The sequence below is a fragment of the Uloborus diversus genome, chromosome 5, assembly GCF_026930045.1.
Source record: "Uloborus diversus isolate 005 chromosome 5, Udiv.v.3.1, whole genome shotgun sequence".
In the NCBI taxonomy this organism is placed as follows: Eukaryota; Metazoa; Arthropoda; class Arachnida; order Araneae; family Uloboridae; genus Uloborus; species Uloborus diversus.
The window spans coordinates 23,032,072-23,051,681 of record NC_072735.1 but is presented as its reverse complement, the minus strand read 5'-3'; the positions used below and the strand labels follow the sequence as shown (position 1 = coordinate 23,051,681).

General features: G+C 31.8%; 1 protein-coding gene across 1 annotated transcript in view; it reads left to right on the top strand.

Annotated features, from left to right (window-relative positions):
* Positions 1-18,486, top strand: part of LOC129222850 (F-box/LRR-repeat protein 5-like) — a 34,439-nt gene extending 15,953 nt beyond the window's left edge. The window contains exons 5-9 of the mRNA XM_054857403.1: positions 5,788-5,976; positions 7,321-7,574; positions 10,073-10,155; positions 12,040-12,600; positions 17,317-18,486. Coding sequence (XP_054713378.1) covers positions 5,788-5,976; positions 7,321-7,574; positions 10,073-10,155; positions 12,040-12,600; positions 17,317-17,548 — 1,319 coding nt within the window. The 3' untranslated portion in view covers positions 17,549-18,486. The remainder of the gene's footprint in view (positions 1-5,787; positions 5,977-7,320; positions 7,575-10,072; positions 10,156-12,039; positions 12,601-17,316) is intronic.
* Positions 18,487-19,610: the final 1,124 nt, after the last annotated feature.

Genomic DNA, 19,610 nt, shown 5'->3' with positions numbered 1-19,610 from the left:
AAAATATTGCATTGTGTGATAGTCACTAACCCTGAGCAAACATGGATTTTAATCAAAGTTTTGTGTATAAGATTTTGGCAAATCTAAATGTAGAAACCACTGAAGATAACTTCTGTAAAAAACATTTCGTTTTCAACAATTAAAAATCGAGGAAAACCACATCAGTGAGTTTTTGCAAGAATTTGTGTTATTTTTACCTTCTGCATTATAAACAAATTTCTAGAAGTGTTTATATCTACAGTCAATTTGCGATAACTCGAATGTAAAGGGACCGACAAAAAACTTTCGACTTATCGGAAGTTCGACTTAACGCTAGTTTTGGTTTTCGATATCTTGATATTAAAACCATTGAATACTTTAATTTATATATGCATATAACAGACAAAATTACAGAACTTAAAAGTTTTTAAGCACAATATGCACAGTTTAATCAAATATTTGAAAGAAAAAAATCAAAAGTATGGTTTTGATTTAGATACTGCTGCAGGGTGGCGACAGATCAGGGAAAAGTCAGGGAACTTTATCAATCAGGGAAAAGTCAGGGAAATATCAGGGAATTTTGAAAAAATAACAAAAAATCAGGGAAAATTAATTTTTGGAGGAAAAATTTTTTTTTTTTTTTGCTTTACAAAATTAAGTAATCTTAATTCCCTACGCATTTTCCACCAATTATCTGTTCAAAAAAAAAGTAAAATTAATGAGGTGCGATTATACACTGCCGTATATTTGTGCTTCTTTTTTCCTCAACGTTAAAGTATTGAATCTTACTTATTAACCACAGGATGAACTCCTAAGATTGTTTTTGTGTCTGTTAGGTTGTTTATTTTACCTAGCTTGAAATTTCCTTTTACGCTTTCGATGCTACGTAAAATAAACAACTATACAGGCAAAGAGGAAGCCTTCAATTATGTCTTAGCTCCTTTGCCTTTATTCCATTGTCTTGAAGTAATTAGCGTACTCTAATCGCGATTTCAAGAAGAAAGCTTTGTTTTTTGAATTAATACTATAAAAGTTTAAAAGTTATTACTTCTTCGCATTTTTAATTTAATTGCTAAAATTGAACTTTCAATTAAAAAAACTTTGTTTTTTGCCGTTATACTATTTGTTGTCACCGCAGATTATAAAGGTTTTCTTTCCTTCAGACTTTAGTGATTCTTTAATTTTATAACCAAGTTGTATTCTTCTTTTATATATTTTAAAATTAATTAATTGCTTTTTTTTTCTTTTCTTTCCCTTGCATTTCAAAGTTGTTTGTTACAAAAGCAATCTAAGATTTTTTCTCGTTACATACTGAAATCATTTGAAATAGAGTTAACTTGTGTACTTAAGTAAATATCTTTATTTTTTTAATTGTTAAAATACTGTATTCATTCATTAAAACCTATGTTCTTGATTAGAGAAAAGCTCCCTATGAATGATTGTCAAATGGTTTCATCTGTTTTGCATAAATATGTCAATTAGTTATATAAGAATAACTACATCTGTTCTCTCACTATTACTTGTTATTCTTGCAACAATTATTATACTGTTTGAAAACTTAGTTCAAAATAATTTCAATTACTTTTTAGTTCTGTCATAAATGCACATGTTTTTAAAAGTAATTTTAATAGTTTCTTAAAATTCTTATACTAAGTGGTTTCTGGAAGTAAAGTTTTTTTTTTTAAATTTTCTGTAATCTTTCCATGTATAAAAATTTAATGTGCTGTATTGTAGGTTGTCCCCCCCCCCCCCCCGAAAATTGTCTTTTTTTTTAAACCATTTTATTAAAAAAAGTAGCATCTTTTTAAAATATATCTTTAGTTCAACAACTTTACATAACTTAAAACGTTTAAAATACTGCATTTTATACAAACATGCAATGGATTTCAAGTAGAGTAAAGAAAGAAAACCATTATCATTGGTAACGTAAATCAGGGAAATTTGGTGAACTTAATCAGGGAAATCAGGGAAAAGTCAGGGAACTTTTTTTCACAGTTCCTGTCGCCACCCTGTGCTGGAACCACTTGAATAGAGCTGATTTTACTTCAGGAAAGGTGCAAATCTTCATTCATTTCAAATTCGGATTCCTGTATTCTACCGCTTTAGAAATTTCGCTTTTTCTTTTAATACTAGAAAGTCCCTCATTATGGTACGATAGGTTAAAATTTGCTTCTACCTTTGAACGCAGCATTTGCCTGTTTGGAGATATCTTAGTGGTTTAAGTTTTAACTCTAACACCAGTGGATTAACCTTAAGCTCCAGTAGGTAGCGTTCATATTGTTGATCATTTTTTCGTTTCTTCATTCCCCTTAAATGACACTGAATTTTAATATTTGATTTTTTTTTCAAGAGATGGCAGATAGTTGCAATCCAAATTGTGTTAGCTCTTAACCAGGGCTAGATTTACCTAGATTTACCTATAAGCTAAGCAAATTTTAGCTTAGGACCAGTGCCAGATTTGGAAGTGTGGAGGCCCCTTGGCAACAAAGGAGTGGAGGCCCCTAGTCAGGGTTCGAAAAGATCATCATATTTTCGAAAATATCCGATACTTTGATATATATCCGAATATTTTGATATGTATGTATAAATCCGATATTTTCGACCCTTGAAAGTTAGGATATTTCGTAAAAATTTTATTGTGGGGGCCCCTTTGTTGTAGATGCCACAGGGCAGTAGCCCCGCATGCCCTCCCCTAAATCCCTACACCTTGCATCGAAAATGTAAAAATCATGGTTCTCATGTTTCTGTAACACGTTGTATGAGAACATATTTGACTCATATGTTTCATAGCTTGCTAATTATTTGATCCCAAATTCAGTATTTTTGGACTTTCTTTTGTTATTGCTTGCTTTTGTCTACTTCTACTGTTTCTATGCTCAGCACAAAAAAAAAAAAGTACAAGCTACCTATATTTATTTTCGTGTTCTGCACCAACTTGTAACGGAAAAGAAAATATTGTAATGATAAATCTGTTTTTTTTTTTCTTTTTTTTTCAAACTTAAAACAGGAATGTTTCACAAAATTTGAAACATTTTGTAAATTTATGTAATCAAGTATTAAAATGTTACAGACTGGAAAGTGCAAATGAAGTGCTTTAAATAATTTTTATTGTTTTAGAGTCTTGAAAATAATTAAATCAGTGTTTGAGACTGCTTGAAAAGTACTTGAGTTTTATTTGTTATCAAGTGTCACTCTCCTGATATCCCCTCTCCCTCCAAGGTCAATACAACACAAGCAAGCGGGCAGTATTGAAATAATGAAAAAAAAATAATGTCTAAGTATCAGAGGAAAATACACGCTAGTGAGAAAAAAAAAAGCTTTAAAATTGGCGTGTACTGGACAACAAAAGGGACCTCATACCTAAGATAGCTTAGGGTCCCATTAAATCTAAATCCTGCCCTGCTCTTAACATATGATAGTGAACAAATTTAGTATTTTGAGAAAAAAAGCATTGAAATTATTTTCTGATTTATTTCCTCTCAACACAACTGACAACAAAGTGACCTTGGTAAAAAAAATAGTTTTGCATCAACTCAATAACTTTCACACTCTCATTTAAATTATTGTTGAATGGCATCAGGGTCATAACCTTAGCTAGATAATGTAGATATATGCATGCCGTTCATGCACGGATACATTTGCTGCTGTGCAGATACATTTACTGCAAATATGTACTTCGTTCAAAAATTTTTAATTAATATCAATATTAAACAATGATTATCTTGAAAATCTGTAGATAAATTAATGAAATTAATCTCCTGTTACCATGGATACATGATTGAAAGTACAATTAGCATTGCATTACTGAAAATTTTACCTACCCACTGAATCTTTTTAAAATACTTGCAGATAGTTTTGAGTTGTGTGTGCAGATACTTTATATTTTACCTTACTATGGTCATAACAAGCATAATTGAATTGATTATTTCAGAAAGGGCATAAGTCCAACTAATGCAACTTTTCAGAAATCAATACAAAGTGATTATTTCATTTAGAAATGAACTAAATTCTATGAAGTTTTATGACTTATATAGCCACAAGTAGGATCATAACCTCACCTTAAATTACGTTTCATTTCATCACCGAAATTAATTTTAAAAAGTTTTTTAATTTGGACTTATGCCCTATCTGCAATAAATATCCTCAAAGACTAGTTTACAGTGATGAAAATCTAAATCAAGTGAAACAGATTTGTTTCAAAGTGATTTATGACAATAAAAAATAATATTACAAAGTGACAAGAATAATTAGTGGAATCTGTATTCATAAATTCATTATCTTAAGAAAATACATCGTGTATTTTCCTCTTTCTCTCCTCTTGTTTTAGTGAAATAATAAAACAAGGTTAGAGAGATAAGTCTGGAGTAAAAAAATAAAAAAGAATACAAAAACTAATACTGAGATAAAAAGCAAAGTTTTACATGTGTATAAAACTATTGATATTCATATTCATTAAATACATCCTCCATGGAAATCTTTTTTTCTATTCTTCTCTTGTCTAGTTTTGTGCACCAAGTTGATGCACATATTAGTATGACCATGTTCAAAATTGCACTGAATAATCATCTTGATATTTGTTATTTTTTTGAACAATATGAAAATTTTCCCTTTATACTCAATATTGGCAAAGGTAGTTGAGCCGACAAGCGTTACTTTGCAATATTCTCTTGAAAACCGTCCATAAAATAGCTAGCCTGAAACCGTTCCTTTGATGTGCTATCCAATAATTAAGCATCATGAATGTTGATAATTGAAAACATTTGTTGCCCAGTAGAATCTTTTTCCAAAAGCTCAATTTGGGAAATAAGTCCTCTAAAAAAATGAAGGGCACCTGTTTAAGCAGTTACAGATTTCATTGTTTTCAACAGATTTGACGGTGAACCTTTATGTAATTTCAGGATTTCACTTATAAGCAATTGGATTTCACTTGGTCTGTCATATCTGTTGAACATTCACTTTACTGTCCCAAGATCCCGGTTGCAAAGGACAAACGAATGTCCTCGCAGAGGAAAGTCATCAGCAATCTTGTTAAATTTCTTCAGTGTTATTTCTAGAAAAAGTCTCCCGCAGTGTTATTCTTATTTTGACCAACGTACATCTCACTGAAAGCATACAGTTTTTTTACAGTTCCTAGAGTGATGTTAATAAAACCCCTGAGAAAATAGTGAAATTCATTTGGATTCCGTGATTTCGAATACCTCCCCCCTCCCAACCCCCAAAACTGACAAACCTACCATTACCAAAATTATGTTAGATCAAAGAAGTTATTTGTTTGAACTTCATTATGCCAAAAAAACTAGTTCTATGAACTTACCATTGCGTCTTACTATTTCTTCCTTTGCGTTTAGTGCAGAAAAGGCATAAGTCCGGGACTTACTCCCTTTCTGCACTAAATGAAAAATCTGACCTCTAAATAAAGTGCTTTGTTGTACAATAATTGACTTCCCTGCTACACTAGCCAATGTCTCTACATACAAGCATGGGAAAACCACAGCTAATTCAATTTTGAAAACAAATGACCTATGCCCTTTCTGCAATAATCGATTCAATTTTTTTCAAATGTTATCTTTTCTCAACATTTGAAGTTTCTTATAGTTACAGCTGAGCTTTCTTTTTCTGGTACCTCTCACCAAGTACATCTGTTTTCTTTCTGGGTCTGTCATGTGATTCAGTTCAAGAGCTAGGTTTGCTGCTGTGCTCTCTGGTAGTGCTCTATGTAAAGTTTGTGTGTTACGTATATTTTTACTTACTGGTACATGTTTATAATTACTGTGCACATATAATATTTGGCTTCAAATAATCTTTCAGAAATTGATACTGCCACTCAAACTGTGGAGAGCAATTTTTCAAAGCTGCCACCAGAAGTACTTTCGCACATATTTTCTTTTTTGTCTCCTCAAGAGCTTCTTAATTGTTCTGCTGTGAATCGTCATTGGTACAACCTTTCCCGTGAACCTTGCTTATGGAAGGAAATATATCCCTGTTACTGGGCTCATGGTAAGCTGCATTTAGATATGTTAGTTTCTTTACCTTTTTTTTTTTTTTAATTTGTTTTCAGTATTGACTTTGGTAAAGTCTTTGTAAGTTTACACAGGCATTAAATTTTTCTGTGGGTTCACAAAAATTTCCCTTTTTTTTAAAGGCTTTCTGATTTTTTGAGATTGATCCTACTCTTAAAAAATTGTGTCAAAAAATATAGAGGGGAGAAGGTAACCCTAATTTTCAGATAAAGCCAATCTTTTCCCGATTTCGATTTTCCAACAATTTATTTGTAATAATTTACTGTATAATAATAATTGTATTTATTTGACTGAAAAATGTTTAATATTTGAGTAAGCTAGATTAAAAGTATACTAGAAATTTCCCTTTAAATTCTAAAAGCTCTAGATTTAAGAAACCGGCTCTTATTTTAAAGTTTGATGTTTCTTGATTTTTTTCCTTTGCGTTTTTAACCTACCATTTACTGTATATGTACAGAAATAAGCTATTTATGTGTTAAAAAACAATTGTTTTTTCATCTTATAAATATTTTTATTTTGGAAAATTTTTTTATGTATTTTGAAGATAATAATAATTTTCCTGAATTTTAAAAAAGATATCCAGTAGTTTAAATGAATACAATCAACCCTTGTTTATCGGGGTAAACCCGTTCCAGACTCTTTTGCTCTATATGAATCCCTGTGAAGTAGGGTTTTTTAATTATAAATCGAACATGCTATTTACGACCTTTTAAATACGTTTTTTTAGCACAGTTTGTTAGAGCCTTCTAAATATGAAATGGCACCTTTTAATCACAATTACATTCATATTACTAAATATATTGCACACAAGATGAAAAAAAGAAGCATAATAGACCTAATACAGTCGAAACTCGCGTGAGTTGAAATTTCGCGTTGTGGAAAAGGGAATGTGTAATTTTTTTTATAAACATACCTAATTATTTTACATACTTGTTAACACCTCCTCAAACTGTTGAAAACCATTCCTTAATTAGAAATTACCATTTTTTAAATAAATAACTGAATTTAGACTTCAAAATTATAGACTTCATTATCGACTTGGTTAACAGAAAGTTTGGTTAATCGAAATTCTACTGTATTTGATATTTTTTAGTTAGATAGGGTACATAAAATATTACTTAATTTTTTCTGGTCAAATTTGAAAAAAAAAAAAAAAAAATTATAAAAATGGCTTCTGTTGCACCATTTAAAATAATGGGAATGATCCAATTAGATTTAAACCAGTTGTTAAAAAAATAAGAGGGTGAGACATAAGAAAAACAAAGTTGAAATAAGTATGACTATTAATATGTAGAGACTGTATATTAAAAACTTGTTCTAGGTGTCTGGGAAAGTTATGACTATAGCCATGAAGAACGCTGTGAAAAATTTTATGGTTCGAACTTTAAGATCAATCAGGTCAGAGATGAAGACGCCGATGTTGATGAAAGTGAAGACAATTCATCAAATGATTCAGATCTTAATGCCAATGAATTAAAAACTTTGAAATCCATCATTACTTACCTTTTACCCCAAATTGGCTCCGGTGTACAAAAAATAGTTTTATCATCTTCAAGAACGCTTTCTAGTAGCTTGGTAAGCATTTTTATGTTATTATGAATTTGTTATGCTTCTTAAAAGTTATACTACTACATATGTATGTATGCACTTGACAGGATTTATTATCTGAATAGTTTCTGATTTCTTAGGTTGCCCTTTTCCCCCAATTTTTTTCTTTCTCTCTCTCTCTCACTCTCTGTCTCTCTCTCTCTCTTGAATGTCTATCAGTTTTATATGATTTTAAAAAGTTTTGTCTCTAATGTATGGGAAATTTTGGAAAAAAGTTTTTTTAAGAAAGCATTTCCTAACTGCAAAAAATCTTAATTTGCCTTTCCTAAACCTTTAGCTGCACTGTATATGTTTTAGTCAAGACATCACATTATTATGGATTCTTCAAAGCAAAATGTTTGTACTGGAAAACTAAAGAAATGAGATAATAACAGTAATAAATTAATAAACTGAAGGAAAGATGAAAAAAAAAAAACCTTGATAGAGCTAGTTGGATTAACATCTTTTGGAGTTTTTATTTCAGACAATTTTTGTGTAATATACAGGGTAATAAATTTTGTGTAATAAACATATATCATTGGTAACTCTTGGAACCCATGCTGTTTGTAATTTCCTCACAAGTTTTTTGTGGGTGAGTAATGAAAGTGCAGTAACCGCTAGAGCTACTGTAGTCGGTAAACGCCTTATAAAATAAATGTGAGTTTCCATTTGCAACAAAACATTCACGAAGTTTTGAGTGCTTCCTTTTTTAAATACATTAGTCATCCCCCCAAATTTGATGGCGCAAATTCCCCCCCCCCCTCCCTCAAAAAAATTATCAACCCTTTTGCCTTTTTTATATTTTATTCATTTTTTTTTTAACAAATATTTTTAATAACTTTTTTTAAATTATAATTATTACGTTGTTAGAAAAGTTCTGTGCTACACCATCCAGCACACACACACACATACACACAAAACAATTAAATAAAATAAGTAATTTAAATTTAAAATAAATCACAAAATAAATTTTAAAAAAAGTTTTAAAAATTTTTTAAATCCCCCCCCCCTATATCTTGATGGCACAACTTGCGCCAGAATCCCCCCCCTGTGGGCACCCCTGATTAGTCATAAACTTTTTCTATGAAGCAAATACCATTAAATTTGCATTCTGCTGCACATGGAGTAATTTTTATATAATATTCTTAGTTAAATTGTATGTTGTCTTTGAATTTTATGTGTCAGAGCTCGGAGCATAATGGTCAAAAAAAGAGCAAAGTTATTAGTGCAAGATAGCAATAAATATTAGCTATATGTTTTGGAATTACAATGAACCTATTTTTTCAATGCAAAAAGATGTGAGCTCATGGGAACAGTTTTCTCTGCTTGCATTTAAAAAGGCTTCCTCGAAACACCACAATAACATGTGTTTTGGTGAATGATTATAAGATACACTTTATTCATCAATATATTTTCCATCAAGACTTTTTTTGGGAAGGAGAAATTTTTTAATTTGTCGAATTATATTCTGAATTGTACCGAAGCATAAATATGAGTATGAACACTAACATGTATCTAATGAGAAGAGACATTAAATATCATTATGTTTTAAAAAGGCAATTTCAAAGTAGTCTCCAAATTTACAGAAGCGTTATAAAAAAAAAAAATGTGGAATAAGAACATTTTTGGTAGGTCACAGTGACCTTCATCGGGGTGCTCCTGCTTTCCAAGCGTTTGGAAAAAATTATGAAATTAAAACGGCAAGGATCATGGACCGGTGTCCAAACATCGGTGCTTGGATTTGTAGTCGGTGTGGTATAAATGCATCGGTTTAGAGGAAAATTCTGAACCGGTTTAATGATGCAGGATGTACACCAATTTTTAGCGATACGTCAATGCATCGCCCAGCCCTACCGAAAATCTTATTCTGATTGAACCATGACGAGATGACATAATTGTAATTAAGTCATGATTCATACTGTTTGTTAAAAGTGTGATAAGAACTTTTTCAAATAAAATGCTCAGAATAAAGGCTTTGAACTTAGATCACTATGTGACACATTCATAGTATAAGTATCCATGTACCGGGGAAAAAAGTTTTATCAAGGGAAAACATCTTTTGAATTACATACTATTAAATTAATTGAAGCTTAGTTTTATAATTTTTGGAAAGTGTTGCATTCCTGTAAATCATTTCAATTCCCTGTTAATAATTTGATTTTGAACATTATGGGCAAATGAATCCTGATTTGCTATAGCAGGTAAAAACCACCCAAATCAGTTCAATTGTAAAATGTATTTGTAATCCTGCCAGATTTTGCTCACAAGCATAAAGTTATTAGTTATCTGACAAAACTGCATTACTTGGGGAATAAACAAATTTATTTCTTGAATTATAATTAGAGTAACATATTTTCTTTCTTCATGCATGACAAAAACAAAAACATGGTATTTTCTACTTAAAATTTTTATAGGGACCTTTTTTAAAAAATCTGATTTAAGTTTAATCTAAAACTATATTTAAATGTTCTTAATTTTTTTTCTAGCTTCGCTCTATCCTAATTTTGTGTCCAAATGTTACTTTCTTGGATGTTTCCTATACTTCAGTCAATGATACAATTTTCAAAGGGTATGTTTTTTATTATCTTATATGTTTGGTTACTTCTTGCCCTTTATTTTCTTCGGGTTTTGTTCCATTCCTCCAGTTATAATTATTTAATTTTTCAGAATGAAGTCTATATACTCTAGCAAAACCTAACCTTTGTGTATTTACCAAAAAAAGAAAAGTATTTTAAAAATTTTTTACCAGATATAATGTCTTTTTACTGCAAATCCGTTTTTGAACTAATTTCTTGAACACATTCATTTGTTCAAGAAACAATTCTATTGCTAACTTTTCATGTCCTGATTTGATTTGTTACCTTATTGCTCCTTAACTAATTTCTTACTCCCTGTCCATCCAGCAATGTGTATGGCAGTAATGATTTTAACTAATTTTTGTACCCCTTGGAAAAACAATGTAGCCTGTTTGTCCATTGTCCTGAAACTTAAAATTTGCTAGCAAAATCAAAAAAAAAAAAAGTCCCAGACTTATAATTTTTTGAAACTTTTCTTCCTTTTTCAGCTGGTTACGCTAGTTTTGCTTTTGAAAGCATTGATCAGTCTGGAGAAAATTAAGCTACATTTTAGTGCTTGCAGCTCAAAACAAAACTATCTTCATCAGTGATCTAATTAGAGTTGCAAACTATCTAAGTTTTGGCTGGAGAATCCCATTTTACAACCAATCTTCCACTTTTGGCCTTTCAACTTATTCTACCCAATTTTATGCTATAATAATTTGTTTTTAAAAGTTTTTAAACTTTTAAGTAGAAGCATTTTTTATATTTTTACTTTCTGTAACTTAACTATTGTCTAATACAAAATTGTTGAGCCGCTTTGTAAAAAACAACTAAGCATTTATTAATTGATTTCTTAAAAATTAAGTAATAATAATTTGAAACACTTATGCCAGTGAATGCCTGACCGCCAATGAGATAGAAAGGCTAACATCCGGTTTACAGGCAGAAGTGGACACATCTATTAGTTTTCACATTTTCAGGGCTGCCAGCTTTTGCAGATGTAAGCCTCTAAATTAATCAGAGTCGCACTATAATGAACAAACAATGTACATCAAATTTTCACTTCTCCTCCTCATTCAAATAGTCTCATTCTAACTGGATGTTTGGCAAAAACTTATAACTATCATGAGCTTCGTTTGGCAAATTCCGGTTGCTGGATTGCCAGGGGGACTAAAGAAACGCCTTGACAACTTCTAGTTTGTTCAGAACAAAAACCTCTTAGAAGCTTTTTTTTTTTCCCTGAATTTTCATATAAACTCTGAGAAATGATTTGCCTGGTGCCTAAAAATATTTTCCTGGAACCTAAGATTTTGCCCTTTTTGTTGGTCTTTTTGTTCATATGGATGGTGATCTTAATACTATTGAGGACTACATGTGAACATATTTGCCCCAGGTGTTTTATTTGTGAGTGCACCATCACCTTCCATAGGCTAGTTTAAAATTAAAAAAAAATCTCTTAAATGAGTATTAAAAGATTTGAAACTGTCCTAAATGTGTCTGATTCTTCAAATAATGGTCTGCTTTAATTGGTTTTAGCTGATCAGTTTGCTTAAATTATGTTTTCACTTGAAAATCGTCAGTGTTAAAAGTATGCACAACCCCTACTATTATTACAAAGAAGTTCTCACTGCAGAAAAACAGAAAACAGCATGATTCATTGCTCTGAAAATCTCACAGATGGGAATCACTAGTCTGTCATTTATTGAGATTTTTATTTATTTATTTATTTTTTTCAAACTATCTTAGTGAAACAACCTTTTTTTTTTGTATCTTGTTTACACACGTCAATATCCCTTTTTTCTTCCCTGTGTAATTTTTGTTTCATTGTAATGTTATGTATATATTTATTTATTTATTTTCGCTGTAATGTTATTCATGATTTTTTTTTTATTTAGGTTGAAATATTATTCTTGCTGCCTGAAACTCCAACACCTTGATTTATCTGGGTGTAAAGCCGTCACGGATTTAGGACTCTATAGGCTTGCAGATACCATGGCACTTCTCCCATCAGAAATACCTGATGGCTCTAATGAGTTGCGTGAAGTGTATTTAAGAGACTGTCACAACTACCAAAGACGCAGTTCAGGGGAAAACAATTCTGGTTCAGACTGTTTGTGTGAAATTGAAGAAAGTGGACTGATGCTTCAGAGAAATCCTTGTTACCCGTGCTCTGCAAGTCGTTTCTGTACAGCTGTTTGTCTGTGGAAGCAAAATGGGGTCATGTGCCATTTGGCAAAACTTTCTTACCAGTGCCCCTTCCTTCAATCTTGTGAATCGCTAGAGAAACAGTATGCCAGATACGAATCACCGGGTGCTAGCAGCATTTTGAAAACAACTGGTATATTTGTTGGTGATTCTTCAAGTTCTGGGTCGAGTAGACCAGACATCCGTGAGGATAGGTCACTGATACATCTTAATCTGTCTGGTTGTGTAGAAATTAGTGATGTAGGCTTGAAGTAAGTTTTAAAATACTTCATCTTTTTTTGCTTTACATGATATTTATATTTTATGTGTACTTTGAATTTGCAGCTGTAAATAGACTTTTCAAATTTTAATGTTTAAGCTTTGTTTACAAAGGGATAGTAGAAGCTTGTAAAACTTCACAATCTATGTCATGAAAATAATGAAAACCATTTTTCATGATAGTTCTACTGTGCAGAAGTGCGAAATATTCAATAACTATATTCTGCAATCGCAATTCTTTAAAAGAAAATTAAACAATTTACAAAAAAGAAAGAAAATGCAGGCATGGGCATAAGTCCAAAGAAAAAAATGATAACAATTTTAGGACAGTAAAGTACAACCTTAAAAGTTCAAATTGATCAAAAGTTTGATATGTTTCTTTTCTTTTAAACACATTACTAACAACAAAAAAAGGAGGGTTTTTTTTCTCTAACAAAACTTATGAGAATTATTTATTTTATTTTATTTTATTTTTTTTATTTATTTATTTTTTTTTTAAGCATTGTGCCACATCTGGAACAATGTTTTAATAGTTTAGTGTCTTCTTGGTACACCAGATGGCTGCACTAGTTCAGCTATTGAATTTCTTATTTTTGAAAGTTAGTGTGGCTGCATTGCAGTAAGAAGTGTGTATTTTTCCTTGGGTTTCCCCCATAAAAAATTGGAAAAAGAGCTTGATAAAAATCCAGGTAGGTGTATGAATCTTCTACTTTCATTTATGATACTTTAAAACTAAAATATTTGTGTACAACTTTTAAAAATGGTGTTCTCCTTATGTGTGCCTCATCTGGAACAAAGAACAGAAGGGAGTAAATCCATTCTTTGAAATGGCTCGCCGAAAGATATTGTCTGCAGAAGAGATACAAGCTATTTTATTTGGCTCTGATACAGATGATGAAACATACGGTCTTTCTGATGATAGCTGGGATGATCCGACTTATAAGCCATTAAAAAACAAAGATGTTTCATCGTCGGAAGAAGAAGAAACCATTGACTCAACCATAGAAGCTGTAGTTGAAAACAGAGATGTATCTTCTGTACTAGTGGGTGAGTTTTTGAACTAATTACTTCTCAGAAGCAAAAATTATGCCAATTCAATTAAAAATAGAAGTGCTGGTAGATTAGCACTGAAATAGTAAAAGAGTTTGGTTACTAAAAGATAAAATTCATAGTTTTGTTTCTAACCAAGAAATATTTTTTTAATATATGTAAATGTACGCAACAGTAAATAAATAGAAAAGGAAAGAAAAATCATTTCAATGGTACTCTAAAATAGTAATTTTTCAAAGAAATAAGTGCAAAAAAAATTTAAGCGATTTTGTGAAATTTGTTTTAGTCAAAATTATTTAGAAACCCCCAACTTGTACTCCAAGAAACCCCAAACTGTACAATGAATTTAAATTTTAACAAGGTCTTTTTTTTTTATTTACAGATGCTACAAACACTTCTGCAAGCCCTAGTTCTGCAGGAGAGAGACCATGCAAAAAAAAGAGAGGCTGCAGTGATATAATTTGGAAAAAGAAAAACTAAAAATTCCTGATGAACAAATGAAATTTAGAGGAAATATTTCTTTCAATTCTCAGATCAAGGCACTTGACACTCCATATCAATTTTTTACATTCTTTTTCACTGATGAATTGATGAATCTCATTACCGAAGAGACTCAGAGATACATCTTACAATGTGACCCTTCGAAACACACACGAATTTCTGTAGTTGATATACAGCATTATATTGGTATTTGCGTATTGATGTCATTGATACATCTACCATCGGCTAGAGATTATTGGAGTGAAAACTTGGGCAACCAAATAATAAGAGAGACTATGAGCGTAAAGGACTTTGAAAAAATACGAAAATTCATGCATTTTAATGATAATTCTAAGATGATTCCGAAAGGAATAAATGGTCACGACAGACTTTACAAAGTAAGACCTTTGATCGAAATTCTGAAAAAACGCTTTCTTGAAGTCCCGATGGAAGATTGTTTGGCAGTTGATGAGCAAATATGTGCAACAAAAGCCTGAAGCCTTTTGAAACAGTATCTTCCAAATAAACCACATAAATGGGGCTATAAGTTTTTTGTTTTGTGTGGAAGCAGTGGCTTTGCTTATGATTTTGAGTTATACAGTGGTCAAGAAAATGATCCAAGCAAACATCTGCCTGATGAGCCAGATTTAGAGTCCGCATCAAACGTTGTTGTACGTCTAAGCCGAAATATTCCTAAAAACCTAAACCATAAGTTATATTTTGATAACTATTACACTTCTTTGGCGCTGCTTGATTATTTATCTCAGAATGGAATACTGTCTTTGGGTACGGTAAGACGAAACCGAATACCTAATTGCAAGCTTCCTACAGAAGCGGACATCAAACAAAACGGAAGGGGATTTAGTGTGGAGCATGTAGCTCAAAGTTCAAGCTCAGAAATTTCTTGCGTCACATGCAACGACAACAGACCAGTAAATTTCATGTCAACGTTTGCTGGGGAGTTACCTATTGAAACAATTTCTAGGTATGATAAAAGCCCAAAACAGAGAGTTGACATCAAATGTCCATTTGTGGTCAAACAATATAACAAGCATATGGGTGGCGTGGACTTACTGGACAGTCATTTAGGGAGATACAAAAACAAAATGAGGTCAAAAAAGTATTACTTTCGAATTTTTTATCACTTACTAGATGTTGCTGTGGTTAATGCTTGGATATTGTATAAAATGGTTAAAAAAGAGGATATGCCTTTAGCTAAATATAGAGAAGAAATAGCCATTTGTTTGTGCAAACTTGGGAAAACAGCAACAGGGGGAAAGAGAGGGCGTCCTAGCACCTCTGAAATTGAAACACAATTACAGAGGAAAAAACAGAAAGGCCCAGCAGCAGCAATGCCAGTGAAAGACGTGAGGCTTGATGGAGTATGCCATTGGCCAACTTATATGGATAGCAGGCAAAGGTGCAAACTTCCAACCTGTGATCGGAAAACATTTATAAAATGTTCTAAGTGTGGAATCCATTTATGTATCAATCAGCAACGAAACTGTTTCGTCGAGTTCCACCAAAATTAACTCACTTTTATTTGTTTTGATGCTCTTTTATTGCTTTTTTTTAAACATTTATAAAGTAAATTGTGTGTTGTTCGCATATTTATTCAGTGTTTTTTATTATCCTAACTCATTTTTACTTTGTTTTAAATTTTAGTAGATATATTTTCTGGACTTTGTGCCAGACATGTTTGTTCCACTTTTGGCACAAAACACACTATAGATACTTACAATTATCAGTATAAGCATACAATGTGTGCTTTGTGCCAAAAGTGGAACAAACAATTAAAACAGCATTTCAGCCAAAAATTTTAGCAATTAATTTTTTTCCTTATTTTTCCTGAATTCAGGACGGCCAAAAGGTATCATATGATTTTTTTCACGAAAATATAAAAAATCGTGCAGTGAAGGGTTAAGGATCTTGTACCAAAAAAAAAAAAAAAAAAAACAATAGACAAAAATCTTGAAATGTTTCATTGATTCCATATATTATAACTAAACACTTTCTTAAAAATTCATATTTTGATATTTTTTTCTGTTCGCTAATTGTTTCTTGCTTTGAAGCCAGGGATTTTTACGGAGGTGAATCTGGTAATTGTGCCCAGGTTCCTATTTCAGGTCAAAACTGGTGTCAACTACTCTTATCTATTTATATATACTGTCCAACCTCATTCTCAGATCACTTTTTAGATTGTCAACAAAATGTCATAAGTGGAGCAACATCTTAGGATGTCTTCAAATCAAGTTATTTTTGCTGTTATCAACTTTTAGTCTTAAACACATACTTCCAATTGGGAAATTGTCAGAATAAGATGCAAAGTTAAGATATAAAAAGTTTGCAGCAGAAAAAAGTAGTAAAAAAATACAAAAACTTTTTATATGATCCCCGCATACCCTACGTTGCATTTAGGGAAATCAGGAGCATGAGAAAACAATTCAAACAAAATGCTTTTGTAGCCTGTTTTTGCTTATCATAGCATAGCATTTACTTTTATTTTTTTAAGAGCAACAAAAAATATCAAATTTTTTTTTTTTTTTTTACTTTGACATATTCTTCTGAAAGGGCGTTAGGTTCCAATCTCATCTTCTGTACAGTCCTAATTTTTCTTTAAATCAAATGTCTCCTTGAATTTTGGTCACAAACGTTTCAAATTTTTTGTGTTGGTATTATTTTTAAATGGAGATTTTGGAATTTTCAGTGGAATATCCCAAAATGTAATATAGTACATGGACTTAGGTATCATGTAAAAATTTACAGTTGAGAATTTTCTATAAAACATATTTTTTTTCACTCTAAATTGTTCATATCTAAACTTTGCAGCTCATTTTGACCATTTTTGCTATTGGAAGCAGGGGCATTCACAGAAATTTTGCGACCCGTCACAAATGACTTTTACAGGCCCTCCCTCCATACTGTTTACCCCTACATTTCACCCTTCATTTTAAAAATATTGGGCCCCTTCAGGCTTGGGCCCAGGCCAACAGGTGTCCCTTCTCCCTCCTCCCCCCTGTGCATGCCCCCGACTGGAAGTATGCCTCTTGGACTAACAGTTGTGAAAATAGAGGTTTTGCAAGTTAAATGGTGAAACTCTGAATATTTCTTTAAATTTTTTTTTCTATTAAAAATATTTTTAAATATGATGTTTTCAAAAATATTACTTAATATTTCAGATGCCTGAAAGAAGCAGGTATCCTCACTGCCTTACAGTACTTAGATGTGTCTGGTTGCTATTTTATGTCTGGGCCTGGATTGTGCTCTGTAATCGACTCTCTGAAGCTACTGGAGCCTAAGAATATTTTTTATTGTGATCGCATTACAGATGGACCTTATCCAGATACTGCCAACGGATGCCAAAATCTAGAAAACGAGTATAGGGCTTGTTGCTGTCGAATGATGTCATAAATTGAAAATTCTTTCATATGTACATATAATTATGTAAAGTGATGTAAAAAGTTTAATTCCTAATTCTGTAAGGAAAAATTGAGATCTTTAATGAAATGCATTGTTTTCACATGAGTAAGCGAGAAAATAATGTTCATATTGTTATTTGCTATTTCGCCTTAAAAAACGATGCAATGCAAAATACGAAGAAATTTATTTTAACATAAAATTCCTATGTGGAAATATTTGATTTTAAAAGTGAATACAAATGTATAGCACTTAGCTTGTTTCATCAATGTTTATACTTATTTTTTTACTTTTCTGTTCATTTTTTTGAAATTTAAACAACTCAAAGATTGCTAAAAAAAAATACACAATAACATTTTTTTTTTTTGAAAATTAAAATCATTTTAGTGCTTTTAAAAATCTGCATAGCAAATATTGATTCTATCTCATTCACCTTTCAGGCGCCTCCCCCCCCTTTTTTTTAGTTCTTCATTGAAATTCAAAAAGGAAATGAAAAATTCAATTATATTAGCACAATAATCTGCAAGGCACTATTTGACTAGATTCTTTCAAAGGTTTGTATGAACTATTAAAAATATTTTGGTAATATTTTATGCATTATCAATTTCTTGCAGAAGTTGAAGTCACCACTGAAATTGCTACAACTTTGCTTCAAGTATTATGTTAAATTTTATGGAAAAATCTATAAATAAAGCAAATTTTTTACATTTTAAAATTAATATTACGTAAAGCACTTCTTGCTTTTCAGTTTAATTATATTCATACACCAAGGATATTTGAAATATCTTTTGAAAAAAAAATCACTGAAATGTATTTTGTTTTAATTTGTTTCGATTTTTTTAATGGAATGTCTCTTCAAGTTGAATGACGAGACATTTTGTCTTAATGCTTCGTTGAAATTTTGTATACCTTCAATATAAATAAAGTTATCATTATTCACTATCATTTTGTTACTCATTGAAATTTTGAACTTGTTATTCTTCCAGGATTGTTTTTAAATAAAATTTAGTGAGATTTATTTTTCTGTGTAAGGATGTTCCTAAGATTTAAAAAGTGTTTTAAATATTCACATATAATATCTTTTGTTACGCGAAAATGTTTTAAATAGTTCGTGTGCACTTCAGTGTGCATTGAAGAGAGCAGTTGCTTAACCAGAAAAAAAAATTCACACTGGGATGTGGTGAAATTTCATAGGGAACATGGTTAATTTGTCCTTTTTTTTTAGTCAGCAAAAAAGGAAAAATTCTAACTTTCATCTGTCCTCATGCCCCCCCTCCGCCCTTCTGAATACACTTCTAGAAGAGAACATAATTTACTTTTAGCATCATTTAAGACAGGTCCCCATTCCCTTGAAGAACCATTACACTCCCCCTAAAATGAGATAGCAACCTTTTCAAATAATGCCCCCACCAGTGGGGGATTTACAGTCTATTCAAGGGGGTAGCAATTAAAAACGGTTAAAGCCATTCCTTCCCCTAAACCCGTCATTCCCGGGGGGGGGTAGGGAGTGAGTTGCTCCCCCTCTTATCCTATCTTTTAAATACCAACTCCTACTTTACCTCATGAACTTATTGCCCCCTTGAAGTGTCAAATCTCCCCTTTGGGGGCTATCAACGCCAGGATTGGAAACTACTGTTCTGAGTCATAGCAATGTATTATCATACCAGTATAGTGTAGTCCCTGGAAGAAAAAGGTTGGAAGACACATATAGAAATATAAAAATTATTAAAGTTCAAAAAAGGGGGGAGGGGTGAGCTTAGGTTCAAATTAAAAAGTATGTAACGTCTTCAATTCTATATTATTAGTTTTAGAAAATGGCGGTCACGGAGGGGGAGGTCGCCCCCCCCCTAATGCCCCCTAGTGAATCCGCCACTGGCCCCCACCCTTAAAATATTAATAATGCTGTCCATATAATAGGACCCCCCCCCCTGGCACCTTTGTTTAAAATGATTCAAATGATTGATTATCAATGTTGAAACTTGATTATTTTCTGCAGAGTCATTCCATGTCAACTGACATAATTTTTCATATCGTTCCCCCTTAACTATCTCCGATT